The sequence below is a fragment of the Lethenteron reissneri genome, chromosome 46 (assembly GCF_015708825.2).
Source record: "Lethenteron reissneri isolate LAM-NWPU_2019-01 chromosome 46, ASM1570882v1, whole genome shotgun sequence".
NCBI lineage: Eukaryota > Metazoa > Chordata > Hyperoartia > Petromyzontiformes > Petromyzontidae > Lethenteron > Lethenteron reissneri.
In genome coordinates this window covers 8028-31739 of record NC_083824.1, presented here as the reverse complement: position 1 = coordinate 31739, position 23712 = coordinate 8028, and the positions used below count along the sequence as shown (strand labels likewise).

The window sequence follows — 23712 nt, the reverse complement described above, 5'->3', positions numbered from 1 at the left end:
GTGCCAAGCGAACGCGGCATGGCCCTGTGGCGGTGATACGCTCGGCGCAACAGAAACACTCGACACGTGAATTATTAATGCTGCATTATAACGGAAGCGTATGTGTGTGTGTGTGTATATATGGGGCTGATGTTTCTGGCACTGGGCCTTATTCAGAACTGAATACATGATTTGGTGATGCTGCTTTTGCGTTGGTGGACCAAGTAACAATCAAAACAACTCAACAGTTTTGTCAATAACACTGTGGCCTTAAAAGGACGTGTTTTGAACTTGTTTTGCACCGTACGTAGCCAACCGTGTTAATCGGAAGTGCGACGTTTCGGGCAATGCCCCTTGTTCTTATCACATGAATAATTCAATGTATTGCATAGAGCAGAGGGGGGAGAGGTTGCCTGACTTTTTTTACAGTGGTTAGAGATTTGCACCACCACCGTGGACTTCTGGGTAAACTGGAGAATGTTTAACCAAGTTGACAAAGTAACGATTCTTCAACGACACACCGAACACATTTTCTTCTCAGAAGATGAAGCACAAATTCTCCGGTATACTGTGATCAAAGTCGAGAGTAATAATGATAAAGTTGGAATGTAGAAATGTATTATGTCATGGTGGGGGGGGGGGTAGACAAAACCTGTTACAGCCAGAGAGAGGGCTGCCCGGAGCAGGAAGGGGGGCAGTGAAAGGGGTTGCATTGCCCCCCCCCCATCAAGGCCTCACATAAAGAGGGACCCCCACAATGGGGGGCCACTCGTGGCGATGGGCCCCAGGTTGGCCTCCTGGGCAGCACCGCCGCCGTTGGAGGGCCGTTGAGGGCCTGCTTGAAGGCCGCGTCTCATCGCTGAAGATCGTTCGCCCGCGATTCATGAGAGTGAAAAAACCCACCACCGGTTTATGAAGTGTCAGTTCATCGTGTAAGTAGGAGTGCTTTCGCGCACAATGTTGTCCACTGTCGAGGTTTGTGGGTTAGTTTGCGTAAATATTAATGCGTCGTTTAGAACTAGTAACCAATTGGGATGTTATTTTTACGTGACAAACCGTTCTAATCGGCTCTGTCCGGGTGGTGGTGGGTTTAGCAACACATTTATATTGACACAATCTAAACCCAACAGAAACCTCTGTTGTGAATTAAATTGTGTCGTATGTTTTTAATACTTCTTTTCATGGAGCTTGGCATTTGCCGTTAATGTTTGTTTTATGAGAGGGGCCAACTGTACTCTGCAATCATTGTATTTCAGAAAGACTGCTTAATAAGTTACAAGACAGAAGCAGGAGGCTGCTGTAGTATTCGGAAGGCCAATCTGCTTTTTGTAGGTAGTTTACTCCTGTCAGCCTTCGGTTATTGACACTGGAATCCCTTAAGGAGCCTTGGCCTGGCTCTTGAGCCTTGGCCTGGCTCTTGAGCCTTGGCCTGGCTCTTGAGCCTTGGCCTGGCTCTTGAGTGTTGAAGCGAAGTCGGTGACTGAGCTGGCTGCCACCTGCTGACATTCTGTGTTCGAGTCCACACCGCCACGTTTGTGCTGGAACGGCGTTCTCAAGTGGAGTTGGCTTCACAGTTTCAGCCCAGTTGACAATGAATTTGCACGAGGAATACAAACCTCTCTGATTTGTTCGCTTTTGGTTTTTACACTTGGTTTCACAAAATTCAAAGCATTGGTTCTCGACTGTGCACCGACAAAAATTGCTTCATACAGGATGGCCGGGTGGGAGAGTGCAGCCTACCCGAGTGTGTTGTGGGGAAGAGGTTACTTCAGTAAGATCTCAGAAGTAGTTCTTTTTGATGTCTCCTTTCGCGAGCGGTTCTCTCAAGCGGGGCGATGCGCTGCTCTTCTGCTCTTGGAGAGATCCGTCCGAACGGACATTTTTAGTCGCGCGGCATGACGCCGACAGCGCGACTGGATTCAAGTTGGGAGCAAAAGGAGCCGATTTTTTTTATTTTAGCGCTCTGCAGCGACATCGCATCGGCCGCAGCGGGGTAAATGATTGAATTGCAGACACTGCTCCGCTTCACAGCCTGTACCGTTTCACTCGGTGCACGGCGGGGTTAACACGAGCATTTCAATAACGTCTAGAGTTTTTTTTTATACCCTTCCCCCCCCCTCTATGATCTCACATTGGCCAAAGTAAATGGAACGAAAGCGAGCGGGGAGAATTGCGGCCGGCACGGTGGCACAGAGGCGCGATTCTCTTGGACGTTGGGTAACTCCGCCGAGTAACTCGAACTGTCGCTCCCCCCCTCCATCGGCTTGACGTGCGAGTCGGCCTTCATGTCCGATGTCCCCCCCCACCCCCCCCGCCAAGTTAAAAGCCGTTGCGCACAGCGAATATGTTAATTAAGCGTGGCGTCGTGTGGAGATTTGGGGATGTTGTCGCGAGCACGAAGAAACCTCATCCCATCGCGTGTCACAGATCTGCCGTTTTCGGAGAAAGGAAGGTAGCGGACCGAATCGCCAAAACATCTAAATGATTATACTGATGAGCGGGGTGGGATTGACCCGTGAGGAGAGCGGGCAACAGCCACCCATGTCCAGTAAATAAATCTGATCTCACCGCCCCCCCGTCACCCCACACCAAGATCCAATTAACACCCCAGTTTTAATAGCGAGCTGCGTTGCTCCACGTGTGATGCATTAGCCCAGGAATTTTTGCATATTTTTTGTTTACGAGCAATCCAAAGTGTTTTCGTGTCCTGCCAGACCATTGCATTTTCGGTCGAGAACCCTGTGAACGGCGCGATGATTGCAAGAAAACGCTTTGCCCAAGTCAATCCCTGCAAGGCCCCAATTATCGTTTAAAAATTCTGCGTCGGAGTGGTGGTAGTGGCAGGTGCACCGACACGGGCTGGGCGGGGGGGATAGAAATTCAGACTGCATCCAACTGGCTTCGCTTGTGTTGAAGAGACAATTAAGAGGTGGCTGGGTTTATGCGGAAGTTTAATGACGTTCATGTGAAATTTTGATTTAAAGCTTTCGTGACTGCAGGGATTCATATTCTTGGTTCTTTCGGTAAAGTCACGTAGAAGGGAAATAATAATATAAAGCAAATATCTTTTTATTATTAGATTATTTCCCTTCTACGTGACTTTACCGAAAGAACCAAGAATATGACGTTCATGTGCTTTGTTTTGCCCAGGAAAAGCCTTCCTGACGTGTCAAGACTCTTTTTCAGGAGGGTCCTGTTTTTTTTTTGTGATGTTTTGGCCGTTTCCCATTTTTTCCCCTTCTATGAGTATTTGGCACGCGTGAGAAGGAATCCCGGAATATTCCGAGAGAACACTCGTACGTACGGGGAGATGACACTGTGACACAGTCCAGGTTCCAGCCAAATTATAGCTTGATCCGCTGCAACCTCCACACAGCCCCATCCGAGGCCATTTGCCGGTTCGTGTAAAGTGTGGTCGTTATCAATTAATGAGCCGATTTTAGATGAGGATGAACGGATGCCAGGAAGGAAGGAAAGCAATGCAGTGCATAGTGAATTGTAGCATGACATTGTAGTGCCTGATTACTAATTCATTGAATTGAGAAACGCATTGCGTAGCTGCGACGAACGTCTCTTTCTTTCTCGGTTCTGGGCATGGTGCTGTACCTGCCGCCGTCTGATTGCGAGATGTTTAGCTGAGAGATGACGTCGATGCGATTTAATCGGACCCCGATCTTCCGCTTAAATTGTAGAGACCGCCTTGGCAACGGTGCAAGAGGGTCCCCCGTGGTGCGGCTCGTCACTTTGAAACGTGAAATAAAAACGAAGAGAGCCGTTGGTTACACGTCGGTCTCGCTGCCCCCGACTGTTCACTGCGATAGCCCAAAACCTCGGCCGATCGCACATTTTTTTTTTCTCTCTCTCTCTCTCTCTATACGCCGGTGCCGGTAACGGAGTGGGGAGTTTGTGTGGCCGTGAAGCGTGGAGAAGATGCGTCCTCGGAATTGGAGGGAATCAGAGAGCCAAGGAAGGGTCCGAGAGGACGAACTACGCGGAGATGAAACATTAGCAGGACTGAGATGGATTGTGACATTACAGGACTGAGAGACGATGACGACGGCAGAGGGAGGCCTCGGTGTACGTTGGTTGAACTTCTTTCGCACCATACGTTAGCCAACCGTGCTAATCGGGGGTGCGGCAGCAGTGGATAGACCATGGCTCATGATGTACGACGCATGACAGTGCGGTCTCTTCCAACGCTTTGATCGACTGAAATTGGAAGCCGGCAGTGGCGTCGTCTCTGGGGGGCCCGTGGGTGTGGTATTTTTAACAGAAGCTCTCGGCAATATTTAGTCTCCTCCGCCACACTTGCGCCAATTAATCGCCGTTCGTTTATTATTTTTTACCAATGAGAAATGTCGGCGCCTTCTTCTCCGCCATGGCTGTGAATGGCGGTTTAGCCACCGGCAGAATTAGAGAGTTGGGGGTGGGTAAATCATTGTGCTCCGTGTGTGCGTCGTGTTGCCGGTAAATACGGCCGCGCTCGTTGTTCCGACTCATTAGCGTGGCCGTGCCCGAGGCGCCGTGTTCGTTTGCCGTTGGTGGGGTCGCTTTAGCGCCGGCTCGTTGGCGCGCACAGCACCCCCGTGAACTCTGCGCAGCCGAGCAGCTCCTGAGGTGCTGGTCGTTACACAAGGGTAGACCTTCGCCTCGTAATGGGAATGACGGCGGCGAATGCTTGCAACCCTGGGTCGGTGTGGCACCGTGAACTCGTTTGCCGCAGCCGTGACCTCTGCATGAGAGCCACGACCACCTTAATGCCGATGATCGTGACCTCGACACTGTCTATGACCACTGTGCTCATCCGTGACCTTGGTCCTCGCCGTGACCTTGGTCCTCGCCGTGACCTTGGCGTTGGAGCTACGATCTCGGAGCCCGTCGTAAACTCCGGTGCTGGATCGTGACCTCCGAGAGAGCGGGAGAGAGAGCCACGGTCTGGGCACTGGACCCATGCTCTCATTGCCGACCCCAAACACGGAACAAAACAAAGACTGGGTATGGGGGTGAGGGGCAGGGGTGGGGGGGCAGCACCATGCGCTGTACTGAAAGGAACGGTCACAGAACGATTGCGAGACACGAGTCGGTAGTAGGGCTTTTCTGTTTTGATTGTATCGACTCAAGGAATGCATGTCAACGTGCGCGTGTATTTTGTGACTAAGATAAAGCCTCTTGGGCGAATTCCTGCACGGTCAGTCGGTGTTGCTGTCGGTTTCTGTACCGCTTCGTGAAGTGGCGTCCGCACCGCTAATCCCGGCCAATCCACTGCTGGATGAAGGCCTCCGCCGCGCTTTGCGGGTGGCCGCGCGGGTTTGTTTGATCATACTTCACCGCGCTGATCTGTGTGGGTTGCTGAAAGGGAAGGCGAGGGTCAGGGGGGTTCGCAGTGCGCTCGCCGCTGCGTAACCGCAAGGAAATTTACACGGATGGCAAAGCGTCGACTGGGGTCTTGTGTTCATGTTTCTCTGCGCAACGTGCAGCTGTGTCCATGAAGCAGCGCCCATGTGAATCCAATAACTGCGGATGAATCTGTGCTGGAGTGATGGCTCCCATTTAATCATAATAACCACGATAACATTTCAGTGTTACATTGCGGGGTGCTACATTGTGGCCAGTGTAAAAAAAAAAATCCATTGTCGTTCTGTACTTCTACGCTCCCACGACTCTGCTCTCTTCCACGCCCCCGCCCCTTGCCTGCAGTGACTAGTGCGGTGAAGTACGATCAAATAACCCTCGGCGACGTTCCACGCGGCGTGCGGAGGTCCTCGTCCAGCAGCGGATTGGGCGAGGAGGGCGCGGGGTGGTGCGTGTGGCGGGGTGGTGCGTGTGGCGGGGTGGTGCGTGTGGTGGGATTGGTGCGTGTGGTGGGGTGGTGCGTGTGCTGGCCACGCGCAGAGCGCATCGGGGCGTCTCGACCCGAACCTTGGGTCGCGTTTCCAAACGACGGCAAGAGCGTCTTGCGACGCGCGCAGTCAAACATGTAGACCAGGTTGTCGTTGTCACGATGGCAATTGGCGCTGTAAATAACCGCGCCGTACTTTTGCGTGCCTGGCGTCACACAAATTAGCCCGCGTGTGCCTCGCCGTGCACTGAACCTAATGGTGCCAATTTAAGTCCCTGTAACGCGACGCCCGGGGGGGGGGGGGGGCGGGGGGGGGGCCTGGGAAAGCGGTTAATTAAGAGGTCGTCAACGTCCCCCACACGTTCACCCCGAACCCCATCAACACAAATACAAACACCCCCTCCCCCTGCCTCACGTGTGTCGCTTACACGGACTTGTGGCGAGCGCACGTGAAGCCCGGCACGGCGCACACCGAGGGGTTGGTGTGGCCACCACCAACGCCTGGTGGTTGGCCGCCTTTGTCCCTCCCCAGTTGCCGGTCTACTTGTTTAGAGGAGGCCGAGTCGGCGTGAGACTGGTTTAGATGCCACCCGCCACCAATGCTAGCCACGATCCGGGGGGGGGGGCGGGGGGGGTATCTAACCTGGGTATGCGCGGTGCGCTAACCGCTGCACCCACCGCTCCCTACCACCCACCACCCTCTCGGCATGCAAGCCGCCCCCCCCCCCCCCCAAAGCAGCGCCAACACAAAAGCCAATTGTGCGCTCCTCCCTGGGGGTGCGTGTGCCGCTCCGCGTCAGGATCGGGCACGATTATGTCGTCTGCCGCCCCCCCCCCCCCCTCCATTTATCTTCTCCCCCCTGAAACTTCACCGCGGGGGGAAAACATTGACACGTGCGGCAAGGTTACGGGAGGGCGGGCGGAGCGGTCGGAGTGTGCAGGCGTGGCGTGATTGGCCTCCCCGCAGTGATTCCGTGATTTGTCCTGATTCGGGGGGGAAAGCCATTTTGAGTCGAAAACCAATTTGTTTCTGTTGTCGCTTGTGCGTCCTTGCTTTGTCGACGTCTCGTTGGTACTGTTGTGTTCCTGCCATCAACCCGAAATGTAACGTTCGCAGATCGTTTCGGTTAAACTTTGTAAACGAGCGAATCGTACGCGCGTGCATCGCGAGGTGTGATAATCAATTTTAAAGAATTGGAGACGTTGACCGAGTTGGGTCCGCTAGAATCGTGCGGCTTGCATCCGATGTTGAATCTTTCCCTGGCCACATGGACACACAGACCTGGTGAATGTTGTGAAATACAGGAGATAAATACATTGACGATTCTTTGGCTCCACGTAAATATGAAATGTTTGAACGTATAAGCTTATTGACCGTCCGGACCTATCGCCTTGCTTCACCACGCTGGTCAGTGCGGGTTGGTGAAGAGGAGCGGTGGGGGGAGGAGGAAGAGACCGGGATCGGTTGAGCTTTAGCTCGCGAGTGACGTTAACCGTGGCCGCGAATCGAACTCTGTTGGCCGGGTTCAGATTGCACGGTCCTTCGCCGTTTGGCAGGGCACACTCGCACGCACGCGCGCTACCCAGAGACCCAAAGGGATGGCGGGACGGAAGATTCGTTCTGACGACACGGTCCACGAATCGTTCGCTTCTGGGGACAGGCGGTGCTCTCGTCTGCACCCCTCTAGCAGCCCGTTTGTTTCGCTGGAACTCGCCGCCGGAGATAGTTCGAAGTGTGCCGTATTGGTTTGGTCGCGTAGATTTTATGGCGAGATATTAACTGCCTCGCCTGGTATGCAGGAGGTCGTGGGTTTAATCCCGACCCTGACGCCTGCTGCTGTATATTTGGAGTTTGCATGTCTTTCTCTCCCCGTTGTCGTGGGGTTTTTTCTCCGGGTCCTCCGGTTTTTCCCTTCACACTTAGAAATGTGCGCTTGGAGTATTTGGCTGCTATACATTTCCACATGATAACCAACTTCTCTGAGCTTGTATTTGCGGCCAGGTCGCTTCTGAAAGAGAGCTATATATATTGTTCAGTAGGCCTTAACTGGTAAATATAAAAAAAAAAGTTTATTTGATTTACTATCGAGATTTTTTTTACCAGGTTGTATAAACGAATCTTTATCTGCCGAGTAGTTTAAAGTCGTACCACGTGCTCCGTTTTATTTTTTTCCCACGGCTCATCCCTGGGCCACCACCGTCGGTAGAGCAGCGTCCCGGTGAGCGGAACGCGGCCGGGCACACGGCCACGCCGCTCGCGCCAAACGAGACGCCGGGTGACCAGTGGCAGCTGTGACACGGGTGGGGGCGGTGGAACTGTGCCCCCACGTGACACACGTGTGCTTAAAATATCTACGTTTTTAATGTATATAAATTATAATTAAATTTATATAAATGTCAATAAAATGTATAAGAATAGGTTTTACCCTTTGGCAGTAAAACAGGTGTTAAGATATAGTAATAGGGTTTTACCCTTTCATCTGGTACAAAAACTGACACCTTTATACAAGGGGTCATGTTGGCAATAACCACAACACAAGCAGTTAAAATGCAAACAAAAAGAAACAACTCTGATGATGATAATGTATGCACTGTTCTTGAAGTTGATTGGTCCACACCCGAGACAGCTTTTCTTAGAGCCTAGTCTCCATTGGTGTTGGACCAGATAATGCAAAAAGGCGTACAACTCAAAAACAGCGCACTATCAGAGTATTGCTACTGGTTAAGGAGGTCTCATCAGGTGTTAAGATGTTAAAACACCAAACTGAAACCTTTTGCAAGGAATCCTGTCTGCATTAACCACATATACTTGTGGTGAACATGCAAACAAAAACATGCTGTGGTAGTATATGCATTGTCTTTATTTTCTTTAGAGCCTAGTCTCAAACAGTGTTAGACCAAGACTAAAACCTATTCTTATAATTTTATACTGGCAAGGGAGGTCCTATGATATCATGAAAAATTACCAAGCTAAAACCTACAAGTGGCTTATTTGTAGTAAGTTTAATATTTTTTTGGGGGCAATTCAAATCAATTAGGATATCAGTCGATTTGGATTGCTCTGTTGGTCCGCCCCTGTGAGATGCACATTTCATTGGCCAATTCGATCCACTCCGGCCTGGGCGATCAATCCTGCACCTGGCCAAATGATCAACTGCCGCTTGAAGGGCATTTTTCAGAGGGACAGCCCTCCTTAGCGGGGTTTCTCGCCTTCCGGAGGCATAATGTTGGGGTGGTAAATTTTTAAAGGGGCCCGAATTATTGACCACAAAATAAATTTGTTTTTACATTTTTGCCCGCTTTGCTTGTGACTAATTGTCCCATTTCTCGGGATAACCACCACCATTCCACCTCCGTGCACACACACACACACAGACAAAAAGACAAAGATCCCCTGTACGGTACAGCCTTTAACAGACTTTTGGGGCAAGTGCTGTTTGCGAGCGCCGAATGAAGGCCGGTGCACACACGAGGGGGGTTGGGTGGCCCACACTGCATCAGGTACTTATTTCAAGCATCTAGTGGAGTCCTAAGGAGAGGTTCAAATACTTGATCTGATATTGGTCGCCAGGTTAATAGCACAGTGCAGCGCCAGCCTCTTCCACTACCGCTCCCCAAGACACGCACATACTCTGCTTGCGTGCGCGTGTTTGTGCCAATACTTAATTGTGCGTACTGGAGCTATCGTGAACAATTTTTGATTGCCAGCTTGGTCCTAGCCTCCTATTACCAACATCGAAATCGATTGGAACAGTAGCACAGAAATTATTCACAAGCTCATTCAAGTTGATGCCTACACACGCGTACATAAACTACTGTATAGGCATTGTAAATGAAATAAAATAGGAACAATCCACGGCTGGATGAAGGCCTGCTCACTCTGCGTCGATCATGGAAGTTGTTTGACCATACTTCACCACCGCTGGTCAGTGTGGGTTAGTGAAGAGAGGGGCGGGGAAGGTCGAGGAAGGTAGCGGCATCCAGGACCGTTTGGGGTTATCGCTCTCCACCTGATGTTGGCCGTGGCTGGGAATCGAACTCGGGTTTTGCCGGGCTCATAGCGCAGTGTGCAAACCACCACCATTTTCCACCGATGTATCCTCCGCTTCGGAGAACTGTGGCGGTTTTCGTCTTGTAGACGTAACGATCCTGCCATTGGAATGTGGAATTTCCACTGCTTAATTGCGATGAGCAAGTTGGCCCAAGTTTGGACTAACTCCGCCGACACCTTCAGTTTGACAGGTTGTCTTTGTGAGATTCGAGTCGCCGCAATGTATACTTGGCTATTTATGATCATACGAACATTCAATTGTTCATCGTACTCTGCAAGTGTTTGGCTGTGGGGGTTATGCAATGCGTCTTAAACTCCGGAACGCGTTTTAAACAGTTGAGTGACAATTTAATTATGTTGTTGTTTTTCATCGTTTCGTGATTGACAAAAAACACATCTAGCCTCTTTGTTAATCTCATCTCACCTCCAAACACTCTTATATCACCCCTCTCATCTGACTTTACTCGCCTCCCACGCACTCTCCTACCTCCCCCCTCTCATCTCACTCTACTCCCCTCCACGCACTCTCCTACCTCTCCCCTCTCATCTCACTACTCCCCTCCATGCACTCTCCTACCTCTCCCATCTCATCTCACTCTACTCCCCTCCATAAATTCCCCGACCTCTCCACTCTCATCTCGCTCCACTCCCCTCAAAGCACTCTCCTACCTCTACCCTCGCATCTCACTCTACTCCCCTCCACACACTCTCCTGCCTCTCCCCTCTAATCTCACTCTACTCCCCTCCACGCACTCTCCTGCCTCTTCCCTCTAATCTCACACTACTCCCCTCCATGTACTCTCCTACCTCTCCCCTCTCATCTCACTCTACTTTCCTCCATGCACTCTCCTGCCTCTCCCCTCTCATTTCACTCTACTCTTCTCCACGCACTCTCCTGCCTCTCCCCTCTAATCTCTCTCTACTCCCCTCCACGCACTCTCCTGCCTCTCCCCTCTCATCTCACTCTATTCCCCTCCATGTACTCTCCTACCTCTCCCCTCTCATCTCACTCTACTTTCCTCCATGCACTCTCCTGCCTCTCCCCTCTCATTTCACTCTACTCTTCTCCACGCACTCTGCCTCAGGATTTCTGTCGAAGCCGCCGGTCAACCTCCGCTCAGTGGAATATCGCTCTTTCTGCTCTCATCGCCTGCAACTCCTGTCCCTTCATGCAGCCATCTGTGCTGTCGACTTATTTTCCTCAGCTCATGACCGACTTGCCGCTGTCAAATAATTTGGCCGCTGCTATAAATCTCCACGTGATAATCCACCTCGTTGGTGGCCAGGTCGCTTCTGAAAATGCGCTATGTCACTCAGTGGGCCTCATCCCGGTAAAATAAACAGGGTTTAGTTCGACTACGCCGGCTGTCTGTGTGTACTGCCTTCTATGCCGGTGCTATAAGAACTCCAGTTGTACTGCAGCGGCTTACAGACCCGTAGACTTTTGAGGTGCGGCGCGTTAGAGAGGTTAACGCAAGTCACCCGGGTCGCCAATATTACAATAAGCAATCGAGTGCAGAGAAGACAACGAAATATATATCGGAGCTAAAAAGACCGCATTGCAGAGGAAATCTGAAATACTGCCTGAACATGAATTCATATGAAACACAGCTCCTGGGACCCTAGTTGGCTCGGACAAATGTATTTGTCAATTAACTGTATTACAATGCATTGCATTTCCAGGGTGCCTTTTTGATGGGACAGCCTGGATAATGCGGCAATGTACAGTGGCCAGTGCTCAATTTCAGCCCCGGGTCTGTCCAGCTGTGTAACCCCAGCAATACATTTCCACATCTGGCCTCACCACATCCAGTATTGCCCTCCTGGCTGTCCACGCCAGTGGCTACTGATTAGTCACCAGGAGAGCATCGAGCGGCCAACGAGCGCGCGAGAGGCACGCGCAAAACGATCCGCTTGGCCCAAACCGCGGCACGCACGCGCCGGCACGCGCGGCGGACGCGCGGCGGACGCGCGGCGGACGCGTGGTTCGTGGCACGCAACTCGTGCCACCCACGGTGGAGTTTTGTGCGGCGCGGTGGTCGCGGTTCAACGGATGGCCGCTCCGCGAGCGGACGCGGTCGGTGCCACGCGGGCCCCACGGCGTCGCGCGATCCCTCCGCGGTTCTGTCCTCAGTCCCAGATTGAACGAGTCCCCAACCCCCCGTGCCCCCCCCCCGTGCCCCCCCCCGTGCTCTGCCCTCCGCCCGCACGAGCCAGGCAGATGCCAGCTGCGGTGATCGACTCCCCCAAGGGCCTCGTCGTTACATTGCACTCGCCAAAGTTTCCATTTAAAAGGAGGAGGGGGGGGGAGGAAGTGGTGATTTTGGAGTGGGAGGCGTTTGATTTGTCACTTTGGTTGGGGGTGGCATGGGGGAAGTAACGAACCAATCTATTTTTATTTTAGTAGTCGAGGCCCAAAGAGCGACGTGGCTCTTTTTTTAGAAGCGACCTGGCCACAAACGACAGCTCAACGAAGTGGCTTGTCATGTGGAAATGTACAGCAGCCAAATACTCTAAACACATGTTCATTCTACATGTGGAGGGAAAAGCCGGAGGACCCGTAGAAAGATCCACACGACTATGGAGAGAACACGCTAACTCCAAATATACAGCAGCAGGCGTCGGTGTCGTCTTCGAACCCACGACCTCCTGTATACCAGGCGAGGAAGTTAACATCTCGCCGCCGTGGTGGAGTCTGGGTGGGGGTGGGTAGGCAGATAAGAGTTCACGCAGACTCGCTCGGTACACGGAGTCGGTGTTCTGCCCATCGCGCCGTGCGTCGTCTGGCACGGCGTCCAACACGGCGCCGTTCGCGCGCCGGGGAGATTCCCGCTCCCGAATTCTGATCTTGGAAGATGCCACCTCGGCACGCGGAGCAAAACGTGTTGGACACCAAGCGACGCGCTCTCGGCCGTGTCCACCGCGTCGCTCCGCGAGGTGCTTTTTCCAAGACCAGAATTCGGGAACGGGAATCTCCCCGGCGCGCGGAATGAAACGTCGGATGCGGTGGAGAACGCGTCGGAGAGCTTGGCGTGCCCCCGGCTTGGTCGACGCGACTCGTTGGCTGCCCTTCCCCGCCGCTCGTTCCTTCCAGGCCGCCAGTGTTCTTATTCATTGTTGGCGCGCCAGTGGAAATGTTTGCTCGTAGGAAAACAAACATTTAACGATTAAAGAAATGCTCGAGATATTTGCTCTGGAACAGGGGTGGGGGGCGGGGGGGAGGTGACGTTGGACGCAATCCGAGTGCTCCCCGCCCTCTGTCCGCGTCGCCTGCTGTCCCGCGTGGGAAGATCCGCGCGATCGTTCCGGTCGAGCACGGAAATGTGACGGATCCTTCGCGGAGGCGGCGCGCGATGTGAAACGTCGGACGTCGCGCCGAAACAACCCCCACGGCGCGGCTCCAACGCACCGGACGTGGGGGTTGGGAGAGTTGGACGGCAAGGCCGCCGAACGCCTGCGTGGACGTTGCGTTAACCAGCACCGGCCTTAACTCCTGCGGGGTGTTTGGCCGCCCGTAAGTGGCGCGGTTTAGTAACATTGCGTTGCCCAGTTAGGGGGTTCCTGAGCAGAGCGCTTTGGTGTGAACGCACAGGGGAAGAGATGCACCGAAGCGGGCAACGTAAACGGCTCAAGCCCGAGGGCTTTGCCAACTCTGGTTGCACAGGCTTTTTGTGGGCTGTGGTCGGAAGTCGAAGCGTATGGTGGTGGATTAGTGTGCAAATTGTCGAATTTTGTTTATGATGACAAAAACATGCAAATTAACTTTTTTTCGGGGAATTTTCTTTCATTAGCCACAGTCCACATGCGATGGTTTAATCATTTTAATTAAAGGCTGGGGAGAGGAGGCCCGGGGTGGGTGGCTCTGAGGTCAGAGCGCTGTGATGCTGCTGCTGCTGAGATACCCTGGGTTTGAATCTGGCTCTCAGCCGGGCATTGAGTGTATCGAGTTGGTGGACATTGCCCTTTCAAACCAATGATCGCGCAATAATATTGCTAAGAATGGTTTAATTGTTTTTTTTTTACTAAATGCGGATATATATATTTTTCCCTAAATGTAGATATTTTCCAGCTCCCCAGAATTGGCAGCCATACTACAATGATTTATCTTCAGCAGGGGCCCGTGGAAAATCGTACTCGGAGGTGTGTTTGTGCATTTATAAAAATGGTCGCGGGTAATGAAACGCTGAATTAGGTTCGGGCGTATTTCCTTCTGGAGACAACCGTCCTTAACAACTGGAGATGCAGCGCCCTGCAGGAAATCAGAATCCGAATATTTATACTGGAGGAATCCGATGAGCTATAAAGATGTCCAGTCGGGGCGGGTTAGAACGTTACAACAACAAACAGTACAAACACATTAAAGTAGTGTAAAGTACAACAAAGGTAAACAAATCGCCCAAACACATACAAAATAAAACGAAACCATCCCCAGCCTTGGTAGCGGCAAAGCTGCTGGAGTGGACGAGCTTCGCCCAGAGGTTTTTAAAATCGCTTGACCAGTGGAAGAGTCTTCAATGTTGCATGGATGGCGGGTACAGTACCTCTGGATTGGCGAATTGGGGTCGTGGTTCCCATTTTTATAAAAGGGGTCCAGAGGATGTGCTCCAACTACAGAGGAATCGCACTCCTCATCGTCCCAGGTAAAGCCTGTGCCAGAGTGTTTCAGAGGGAGCTCCGCCCGGTGATCAAGCCTCAAATTCAGGAGGAACAATGCGGATTCCGTCATAGTCGTGGAACAATGGGCCGGCACTTTTCCATTTCACAGATATTTTGAGGAGTCATGGGAGTGATTTTCCAGTCTGCTTTGTAGACTTGGAGAAAGGATATGAGCGTGTTCCCCACAATGTCTTGTGGGAGGTGCTGCGGGAGTATGATGTACCGGTGCCGCTTTTGTGCGCTATCCGGTCCCTCTATTCCCGGAGTGAGAGCTGTGTCCGTATTCTTGGTGTTAAATCCAAGTCGTTCGCTGTGGTTGTTGGACTCCGCCAAGGGGGGTAGGGGGGTGTCTTGTCTCGACTCTTGTTTGTGATTTTCTTGGACACGGGATATCAAGGCGCAGCCGAGGTACGGAGAGTATCCGGTACGGGGGCATGGACGTGGCGTCGCTGCTTTTAGCAGACGACGTTGTCCTCTTTGCCTCGTCAGTCTGTGGTCTCCAGCGGGCACTCGAGCGGTTTGATGCCGCGTGTGAGGCGGCTGGGATGAGGATCGGTACCTCCAAATCTGAGGTCATGGTTCACTCCTGGGAGATGGTGGATTGTTCTCTCCAGGTGAGGAGGGAACAGCTGCCCTTAGTGGAGGAGTTTAAACACATCGGGGTCTCTTTCGCGAGTGATAGTAAGTGGGAGCCGGAGATTGACCGGCGGATCGGTGCGGCGTCCGCGGTGTTGCGGGCGCTGTACCACTCCGTGGTAGTGAAGCGGAAGCTGAGTTCTCGAACAAAGCTCGCGGTCTACAGCTCAATCTACGTTCCTACCCTCACCTATGGTCATGAGCTTTGGGTAATGACCGAAAGGATGAGATTGCGGGTACAAGGGGCCGAAATGAGGTTTCTCCGCAGGGTTGCCGGGCTCACCACTCTCTGTGATCGGGTGAGGAGCTCGGTAATCCGGGAGAGCCTCAGATTCGAGCCGCTGCTCCTCCGGATCAAGTGGAGCCAGTTGAGGTGGTTCGAGCACCTGGTAAGGATGCCCCCCCCCCGGAAGACTCCCCCTGGAACTCTACCGGGCAGCAGCAACGTCCCACTGGGAGAAGACCCCTTGGCCTGCCCAGGACACGCTGGCGGGACTTTGTTGTTCGGCTGGCCTGGGAATGCCTGAGAATGCACAGGACGAGCTAGAGTCTGTGTATAGTAGTGTACTGTGTATAGTAGTGTATGGCGTAAGGTAGTGTAGTGTATAGTAGTGTAGTAGTGTATAGTAGTGGAGTGCTAGAGTCTGTCGCCAGGGAAAGGGAGGTCTCGACCGCCCCTACTCAACACGCTGCCGCCGCAACCCTCACCAGGACAAGCGGACTGATAAATTAATGAGCAAATTAACATTGCCATCCTATGAGTCAAAAGCCCACTGAGGTATGTATTTATGCCGTGACGCGACGACAATTGCGCAACTGGAATTAAACTATAGGGGTTGGCGGGGGTAGAAAAAAAAAACGCTGAGCCGACGGCTTTCTCCAAAGGCTCCGCAAAAAGCTCACCGTCATCGATAAAAGCGAGGGGTGGCTTTCGCGTTGTCTAACCAGCTTGTCGTGTTTACATAACGCCGTGTGGCAGCAGCAGAGCCGGCAGCGGCAGAGCCACTGGGAAGTGTGCGCGGCCGATATTTTTTGGCAGATCTTATCCTCCACTGTAGGTCCCGTGCCGTCCCCCTATTGAAGTGCCGGGGGTCGCGACCTCCGTGCCGGCGGCGAGGAGCCCCTCGCCGGTGTCCCACGTGCGATGGCGAGCGCACAACCCCCACAACCCCCGAAGCGTAACTTTCCTGGCACGAGTGCTGTCGTGACGTCGCCGCCACTGCTTGGTGGCGGCTGTTTTTGTTTGTGTGTGGTAAGAGGAGGGGGGCTAATGGGTCTGTGTCCCAGGGGCAAAGCTACCTAATTCTGGCGCTGTAACAGCACCAACCCATTCCTTTAGCAATGTGCGATTTCTAGGCGTCTGATGCGTGCGTTAGTGTAATTCCGAAGCGGTTTGAGGTACCGGGGCACAGTGCGTCAAATGATTTTTAGGACTGTGTTGCAGATAGTAGAGATGTCCTGTCCCCACCTTCCTGGCCCGTGGAGAATTGCTCTCACGAAATACGGGCAGAGTCGGGGGGGGGGGGGGGGTCGCGATCGAACAAAACCGACTCTCGCACCCTCGCTGGGATTATGGCGATGGTGTGTTCATATTCGTGCGTGCCTCAAACCGTCGACTCATCCGGTCGACGAGGCAAATTCTCTAAAACTCCAGATGATTACCGACACACTGATGCCCCGTCTGGACCTTTAGGGTGATTTTTTTTATTGACCCGAGGTTGTTGTCTAATTTGTTATAACTGCGCCATTGTAGTCCCTGGTGGCAGTGTAGATAATGGCAGTGATAATGACGATGATGATAACATTGATGATGAGTCACGGCGATGACTATGACTGACGGTGACAGTGATGATGACGACAATGATGATGACGGTGACGACGAGTGATGTTATCAACGATGATGACGGTGACCTTTTTTAACGCCGCCCAGACCGGGTCCGCGTGGATGAGTTCGAGAGCGAGTGAAGGCCCTCGGAGCACCCGGCCAACCTGGCGCCACTGGCAGATAACAACAACGGCAGTGGCGGTGGCAGCGGCAGTGGCTGCAGCTGCCGCAGCCACTGCTGCAGCAACGGTTTCTACTCGCCAGGGCGTGTGTCTGCGGCGGCGCTACTGTAAATGTTTATTGAGACGTGTGCACGCTGTCGCTGACCGTGTTTGCGTTGCACGCAACGGATAGGGCTCGTGTTCATCGCCGCACAAAGCCACGTGCCGGTGGGGCAGTGGTGCCTCCCTTCTCAGGTTCCCGTCGCTGCTGTTTCCTTTCGCCAGGGGTGGGCGTCACGACGACTCGCGATTTGTCCGTTAGTTTCGGTTCCCTATTTTTCCACGGGTTTTCCCCTCCCCCCTGCCGCGGCACGAGCATTAAGAATTAATTGGGAACTTTCACACGCTGAGAGTGACCCCCCCCCCCCCCCACCGTCCTTTTTATTTTAGAGAACGGCCCACGGAAGAGGATAACGCAGAGCTACTTCCCGAGTTCCCTTCCTTCAAAGTGACCTCAGGTCCACGCAGTATGAGGGCAGTGCGGTGGGGGGAGGTGGCATTCTAACAAAGAATTTTAATTATCAGAACTGAAAATTTTATTTGGCAAAATGTAAGTGCAGAATAAAATGAGATTTTTGATTCGTTCTATTTTTTTTCCGTGTGCGGTCATTCGTGACCGTTGGCTCTTGAGAAACCTGGTGTCATCACGGGCAGCAGCTGGAACCTGGATTGAAACCTGGCATCGCAGCGGCGCCGGCTCCGCACTCGGAACTCCGAGCCACCTGGCACCGCCTCACTAGCAGGGCAGCTCGCGATGCTTGTGGCGAGCCGTCTACGTAATAATTAACGTTTATAAGCAAATAACGCACAACCACGAGGTGTACGCTCTGCTCATGCTGAGGGTGCAGTGGTGACCTAGTGATGGGCGTGCCGCGCGGTGAGAACGGCGACCTGAGTTGGATACCGGGCCACGTCTAACGTGCGTGGCGAGCGATGTTTGCACTGGCCCCTAGAACTTAACCCCCCCATCGTATACCAGCCCCACGTTTGACCGGTGCGGTGAAGTATGGTCAAACAACCACCCATTACCAACATCGCATGCATAGGAAGGCCTTCCTCATAGAAAAATTACGCTGCAGGTTACTCTTTCGGGATTGTGCACAGAATTCCTCGCCCACTACCGCCAACACCTGGCCGGACATTCCCGAGAAGCGGTCGCATCAGTGAGGCTCTCCTGGGCGACTGTACGACGTGAAGAGAATACAAAAGCAAGGCGGTTGAAAATAGTCAGCGATTCTCAGAGCAGAAACACACGGGGGCTAAATCGAACCGCCGCGCGAGGTGTGGCGGACGCGAAAGGTTATTCCGCTCCTATTCACGATCGCAAATATTCGCCACCCTAACCTGGCGAGTTAAGCGGTCGCACGTCCTCGGAAAACACGGAGCATCGGCGTTGTGGGATTTGGGCGCGTCGACCCGAGTTTGGGTGACGTCACTGCTGCTGCGTCGTGAGCAGCGTGCGCTCGGGTACCCCCCTTTGGTGTCGTTGTTGTCGTCGTTGCTAAGCGTGTCTCTGTGTAGCTGCTGTCATGAGCTGAACTGATAACCGGAGCCGGGCCCAGCTATCGGATACTCTCTGCGTGCCAGCTGCCCTGTCGTCCCGCCCTGGCGCGTCGTTTCCGCCTTCTCGCCAGGTGTCGCCGTTGAAATGCGAACGAAGCCGCTGTGCACCGCACGAGCCTGATGATTGCTAAACGCACCTCCGATTTAGCATTGGTTGGCTACGAATGGTATGGTGCGATTTTAAAAGTTCGACATACATACAAACACGTACCGTGTGGTGTAGGGTGTAGCAATTTGTTTGCAATGAGTCTGTTATTTAACACACAGGCACTCGTAATCATAACCGCCCGCTGATGCTGGTTGCGACGACCAGCGAAACATCGTACCCAGTTGTTAAACGTGGTGCGGATTGCTCTCCAGCAACAACACACCCAGTGGTGCTTCTGAAGCAGTAATAAATTGACACGATCATCACGTGACAACTTTATGAATTGCCTGTGCTAGTCATAAAGTACGACACACTTTTTGCTTGCATGATCTTACCCACAAACCAATAATTACGAGTCGTAATGGTGTTTTATTTTCGCACACTGCAGTTCACGCTAATTACATCGCACAGCGCTTTGGATTTTTGCAGAGTTTTTGCATGGAGGCGAGGGAAACCTCGGAGGGAAGTTGGCCGTAGCCAGTGGCAACAATTGCCCAAGCTCTGTTGTCCTATAATAAGATATTTGGCCAACTCCAAATTTAAGATGGATAGATTTGTGAGTGTGTGTATGTGTGTGATGTATGAGTGGGTGGATTGGTGGTCTAGTGATTAGCACTGCACTACAAACTCCCATGGCTAACATCAGTGGCAAATTTATCTGAACCGGTTCTGGGCTTCTTAAAATTAGTATATGGAATGCATTTAGTCGTCGTCACGGCGCATGCGGCGCGCAATGGCGTGATATGTAATTCAACGGAGAAGATTGAACTCGGAACAAACTCGGTGACAATGTAATGTTGGGTCATGTTGGCATGGTCTTGGAACTGTTAGGCCAACGTTGGCGTGTCCTTCTGACCTTTGGGCCAACGTTGGCATGGTCTAGTGACCTTTGGGCCAACGGTGGCATGACCTTGTGACCTTTGGACCAACGTTTCGTGTTTACTGGGACCACACTGCGTTGGGTCACGAGGAACGGCATTTGTGCTGCTGTTCGCTGCAGACTGCCATGCCTGTGTGCTTCCTAGCGAGGGCGAGACATTCCATACGTTTATTCCTGGTCAGGAAGGACAGGACCTGCGTTATTACATTTCCAGTTTTTTCTGCGGAATTTTAGCACTGAGGTGCAGCCGCGAGGCAGCGAGCGGGACGAGCCGCGGGGAGGGCCAACCCAGAAACCGTGCCGACGTCGGGCCAACGTTGACACGTGGGCGGAACCATTGGTCCAATGTTGGCCTCACAATTGGCCCTAGGTTGGCCCAATTTCCCATATTTACTGGGAAGCCGTCGGTGAGGAGCGGTAATTACTCTCCACCCCGTGCCCTCATTCTACCGCCGCGGCCACTACGGCGTCGCGTGGAAACAAACAGCGAAAATCCCTTGGAGAGTAACGTACCGATACTTGGTGTGGGTTTCTCTCTCTAGCGGCGTGTAAATACGGCCGCAGCAACTGTTGGGGGCATTCGGTGTGGAGAGAGGCGGTTGGTCGGTCCTCGGCAGTGGAGAGAAGAGGAAGGTCTTCAAGCCTGGACATGAACATGGGCAGGGAGTAGACAGCATGGTTGGCAGGGGGGGTGAAGGGAGTTCTAGACTACGGGGGCATCGGCGCCGTTGCTACGTGTCGTAGAATGCAAACTGCAAGATTCTCTAAATCAGTGGGTCTTAACCTGGGGGTGCGAGATGCCCTTTCTGAGAACCCAAGGGAAGGTGGGAGGGGGGTGCAAGCTGCAGTAAAGGCTAAGAAACCACTGCTCTAAATGGAGCTTCATCCGAAGGCACTATACAAAATGTGGCACGTTATCGTCGCAAGGGGAAGCCGGCAGCAACAGGGCGGTGTGCGTTTTCAACGAAGGCAGCTCCGCAAAATATCTGCGACCTCACGGTGAAGAGGTTGTTTTGTTAAAGTTTTCCAGATGATAGATACGGGATGTCATTTTTTTTAAGGTGTTGGTAGATTTATAAAAAAAAAACCTGAGGTTCGACGCACACAGCCAACATTGCTTTCTCCATCATCACCACCCCGGCGTGGATGATGAAGTCCGTTAGTCCGAGCTACGTCCGATGGCACTGCGGTATTTTACGAACGTTCCCGTTCCAAGACAGAGGGGGACAGATTATTTATATCTGGATCGCAGTCCTAAATTAGTCAACGCGCTAAGTCCAAGCCAAAAAAGCCATGTCGTGATTGCACTGACGATTTACCCTCCGAATTTAAACGGTCTTGGATGCGATTTCAAAATAGCGGAACTGCACTAATGTAACAACACATCCGAAAAAAAATCGATAACGTGATCATAAAGTAGCGTGCTGTGACGCGCAAGTGCTTTTTTTGTTTGTGTCCACGTCTTGTGGGGGAACGAAATGGGAAATGGTCGTTGAGACATTTGTCGGCAAATGAACGTTTCGCGAGGAATGAAATCGGCGAAACGTTGCTTTGCTCGCACGACCACAAACTTCCGGCAAACCTGCGTCTCCGGAACCGCATGCTGGCTCTTTTAAGGAACTGCTCCGTGGCGTTATAAAATGCCGCCTCTTGTCATATCGGTTGCCGACCCCCTGGCCCCTAAGGTCACCCGAATTGTCAGATTCTCAGAAGCTGAGTAAGTGTACAGGTGACCCACAGTGCTTGCGCCCAGCAATCTTGGGCGTGGGGGCGTCGAATGAAAGTTGCTGAGCGCCTCCTCGTTTGCGTTGGGAGACTGTCTGCGGGTTCTACGGTTCCCCCCCCCCCCCCCCCCACGTGAAGCCAAACTCTCACTGTCCCTCTCACTGTACCAGCACCCTCCTGGGAGAGGCTTGAGACTCGAGAGAGGCTTTTTTCCGATGTAAATTGTGCGGGCATTATTATTGTGTTTTTATATTTGCTAATTTTAGGAATGCGATTTAGTTCGGGGAATAATTTGCATGCATTATTATTGTTTTTACCACGAGAGAGAGGCAGTTTTGAGCTGTTATGCACCATCTCCCCACTCACGCGGAATCACCGTCTCGCCCCAACCCTGGCCAGGAGCAAGGGGACGGCATGGGAGACATGGACGGGCTGGTGAACGGAGAAGGCGCCTCCGCAGGGAGCGCCACCCTGCTGCAGACGGGCGACCAGGGCGGCGTCGTCAAGTTCGGCTGGATCAAGGGGGTGCTGGTGCGTCACCGGCGGCTTCCGCACGGCACGCTGACGATCCACCAAAACACACGCACGCCGCTGGCTCGCCGGGCTCTCGACAATGCCAGGGCAAACCTGAACCCACTCACTCAGATAAATCCAACCTACTGGCCGCCCGATGCGCCAGCTCGCTCGTTCACTCGCTCGCTCGCCTACCTGCTCGCCCCTCGCACTTCACTGCCTATTCGGTAAACTTCCCTCCTCAACTATCCATGTACTCACCCACGGACCCACCTAGTTACTCACCTACTCTCCGAGCCTCACCCACCCATCCATCACTTAATCACCCGCCCACCTTCTTCCCCACTCTCGCGATCAACCACACCCCCAACCCACCCACTCATGCACCCAATCAACCACCCACCCACCCGTCAACTCGCCCATCCACCTACTCAAGCAATACACCCACCATCCGTACACTTGCTCATCCATCCACCCACCCAGTCAACCAATTACCCACTCATATACTGAACCATCCTTCCCCCCCCCCCGCCCACATCCGTCTTGAATATTTGGCAGCGATAAATTACCACGTGATAATAAGCCACTACGTTGAGCTATCATTTGTGGCCAGGTCGCTTCCAAAAAAAGAGCTGTGTAGCTCAGTGGGCCTTACCTGGTAAAATAAAAAACAGTTGATGCTTTAGTTTAGTTACATGATCATTCGGCGGCAGTGGCAGTGTCTTCTGGGCTCCTCGCCATGGCTTAGGAGAATTGGAAAACCCCGAGCAGATTGCCGGCACTCTCAAATTGGAAAGCGCTATCCATCATGGCCACGACGTGTTAACCCCCAACCCCACCAAAATCCCGCCCGCACGGCCACTCCACGTTAACTCTTGTGCGGCACAACCGCGCACGAAATCTCTCGCAGAGTGAACTCGTCACGTTAGCCGGGTGGCGAAGGCGACGCTCTGTAATTGCTCGTGCCACTGCTGGTGGAAGGACCCCCTCCCCATCAGGAGAAGTTCTAGAGGAGCCCCTTCTGGAGGATAATAATTTTGGCCGACTTCTGCACGCTGGGCAGACGTCTCAGAAGAGGTGTAAGTGCCCCACACACGACGGACCTCCATATCTGCTAACTGTGGCTCGAACCCATTCATACCATAATACAGGGTTTTTTGGGGCTGTATCGCATAAATATAAATGTGTCCGCGGGGTGGAGAGAGACGGCGGTGGGGGTGTTTTTAAGAAACTTTCTCCGTTGTTTCAACGGCCACTTTGTGTTGAGTTTGTCCTTTCCCCACGCCTCCAATTAGCACGTTTAGCTACATACGGTGCAAAAGAAGTTCAATATACATACGTATGCTCCGGAATTTGCGACCTCAGGATTGGCAAGTCCAGCGTGCTGCCAACCATCGTACCCAACCCTTAACCGCGTCCACACAAACCATGGTAGATGTCTCTTACTGGCTGTGACATGGACAATTAAAAACTTTCCAGTGTGTGACTGTGGTAGCCCAGAGCATACCATGGAATATTTAAAAACTCAATGCGCCTGATTCACATGTGCAAAGGAGGAAGCCTCATCACAGTGGAACGCCAATCCTGATGCAATTATTCGTCCCAGCCACCTCGTTGTAAAATTGAAGCAGCTGGTCTCCATCTACGCGAGTCGTACAAAGAAGAAGATCATTCCA

At 52.7% G+C, this 23712-nt stretch overlaps 1 protein-coding gene across 2 annotated transcripts in view; it reads left to right on the top strand.

The window, feature by feature from the left end:
* Positions 1-22282, top strand: part of LOC133354126 (solute carrier family 12 member 2-like) — a 44486-nt gene extending 22204 nt beyond the window's left edge. For both annotated transcript variants that reach the window (XM_061570719.1, XM_061570718.1), the window contains exon 3: positions 21923-22282. In XM_061570719.1, coding sequence (XP_061426703.1) covers positions 21923-22267 — 345 coding nt within the window. In that variant the 3' untranslated portion in view covers positions 22268-22282. The remainder of the gene's footprint in view (positions 1-21922) is intronic.
* Positions 22283-23712: the final 1430 nt, after the last annotated feature.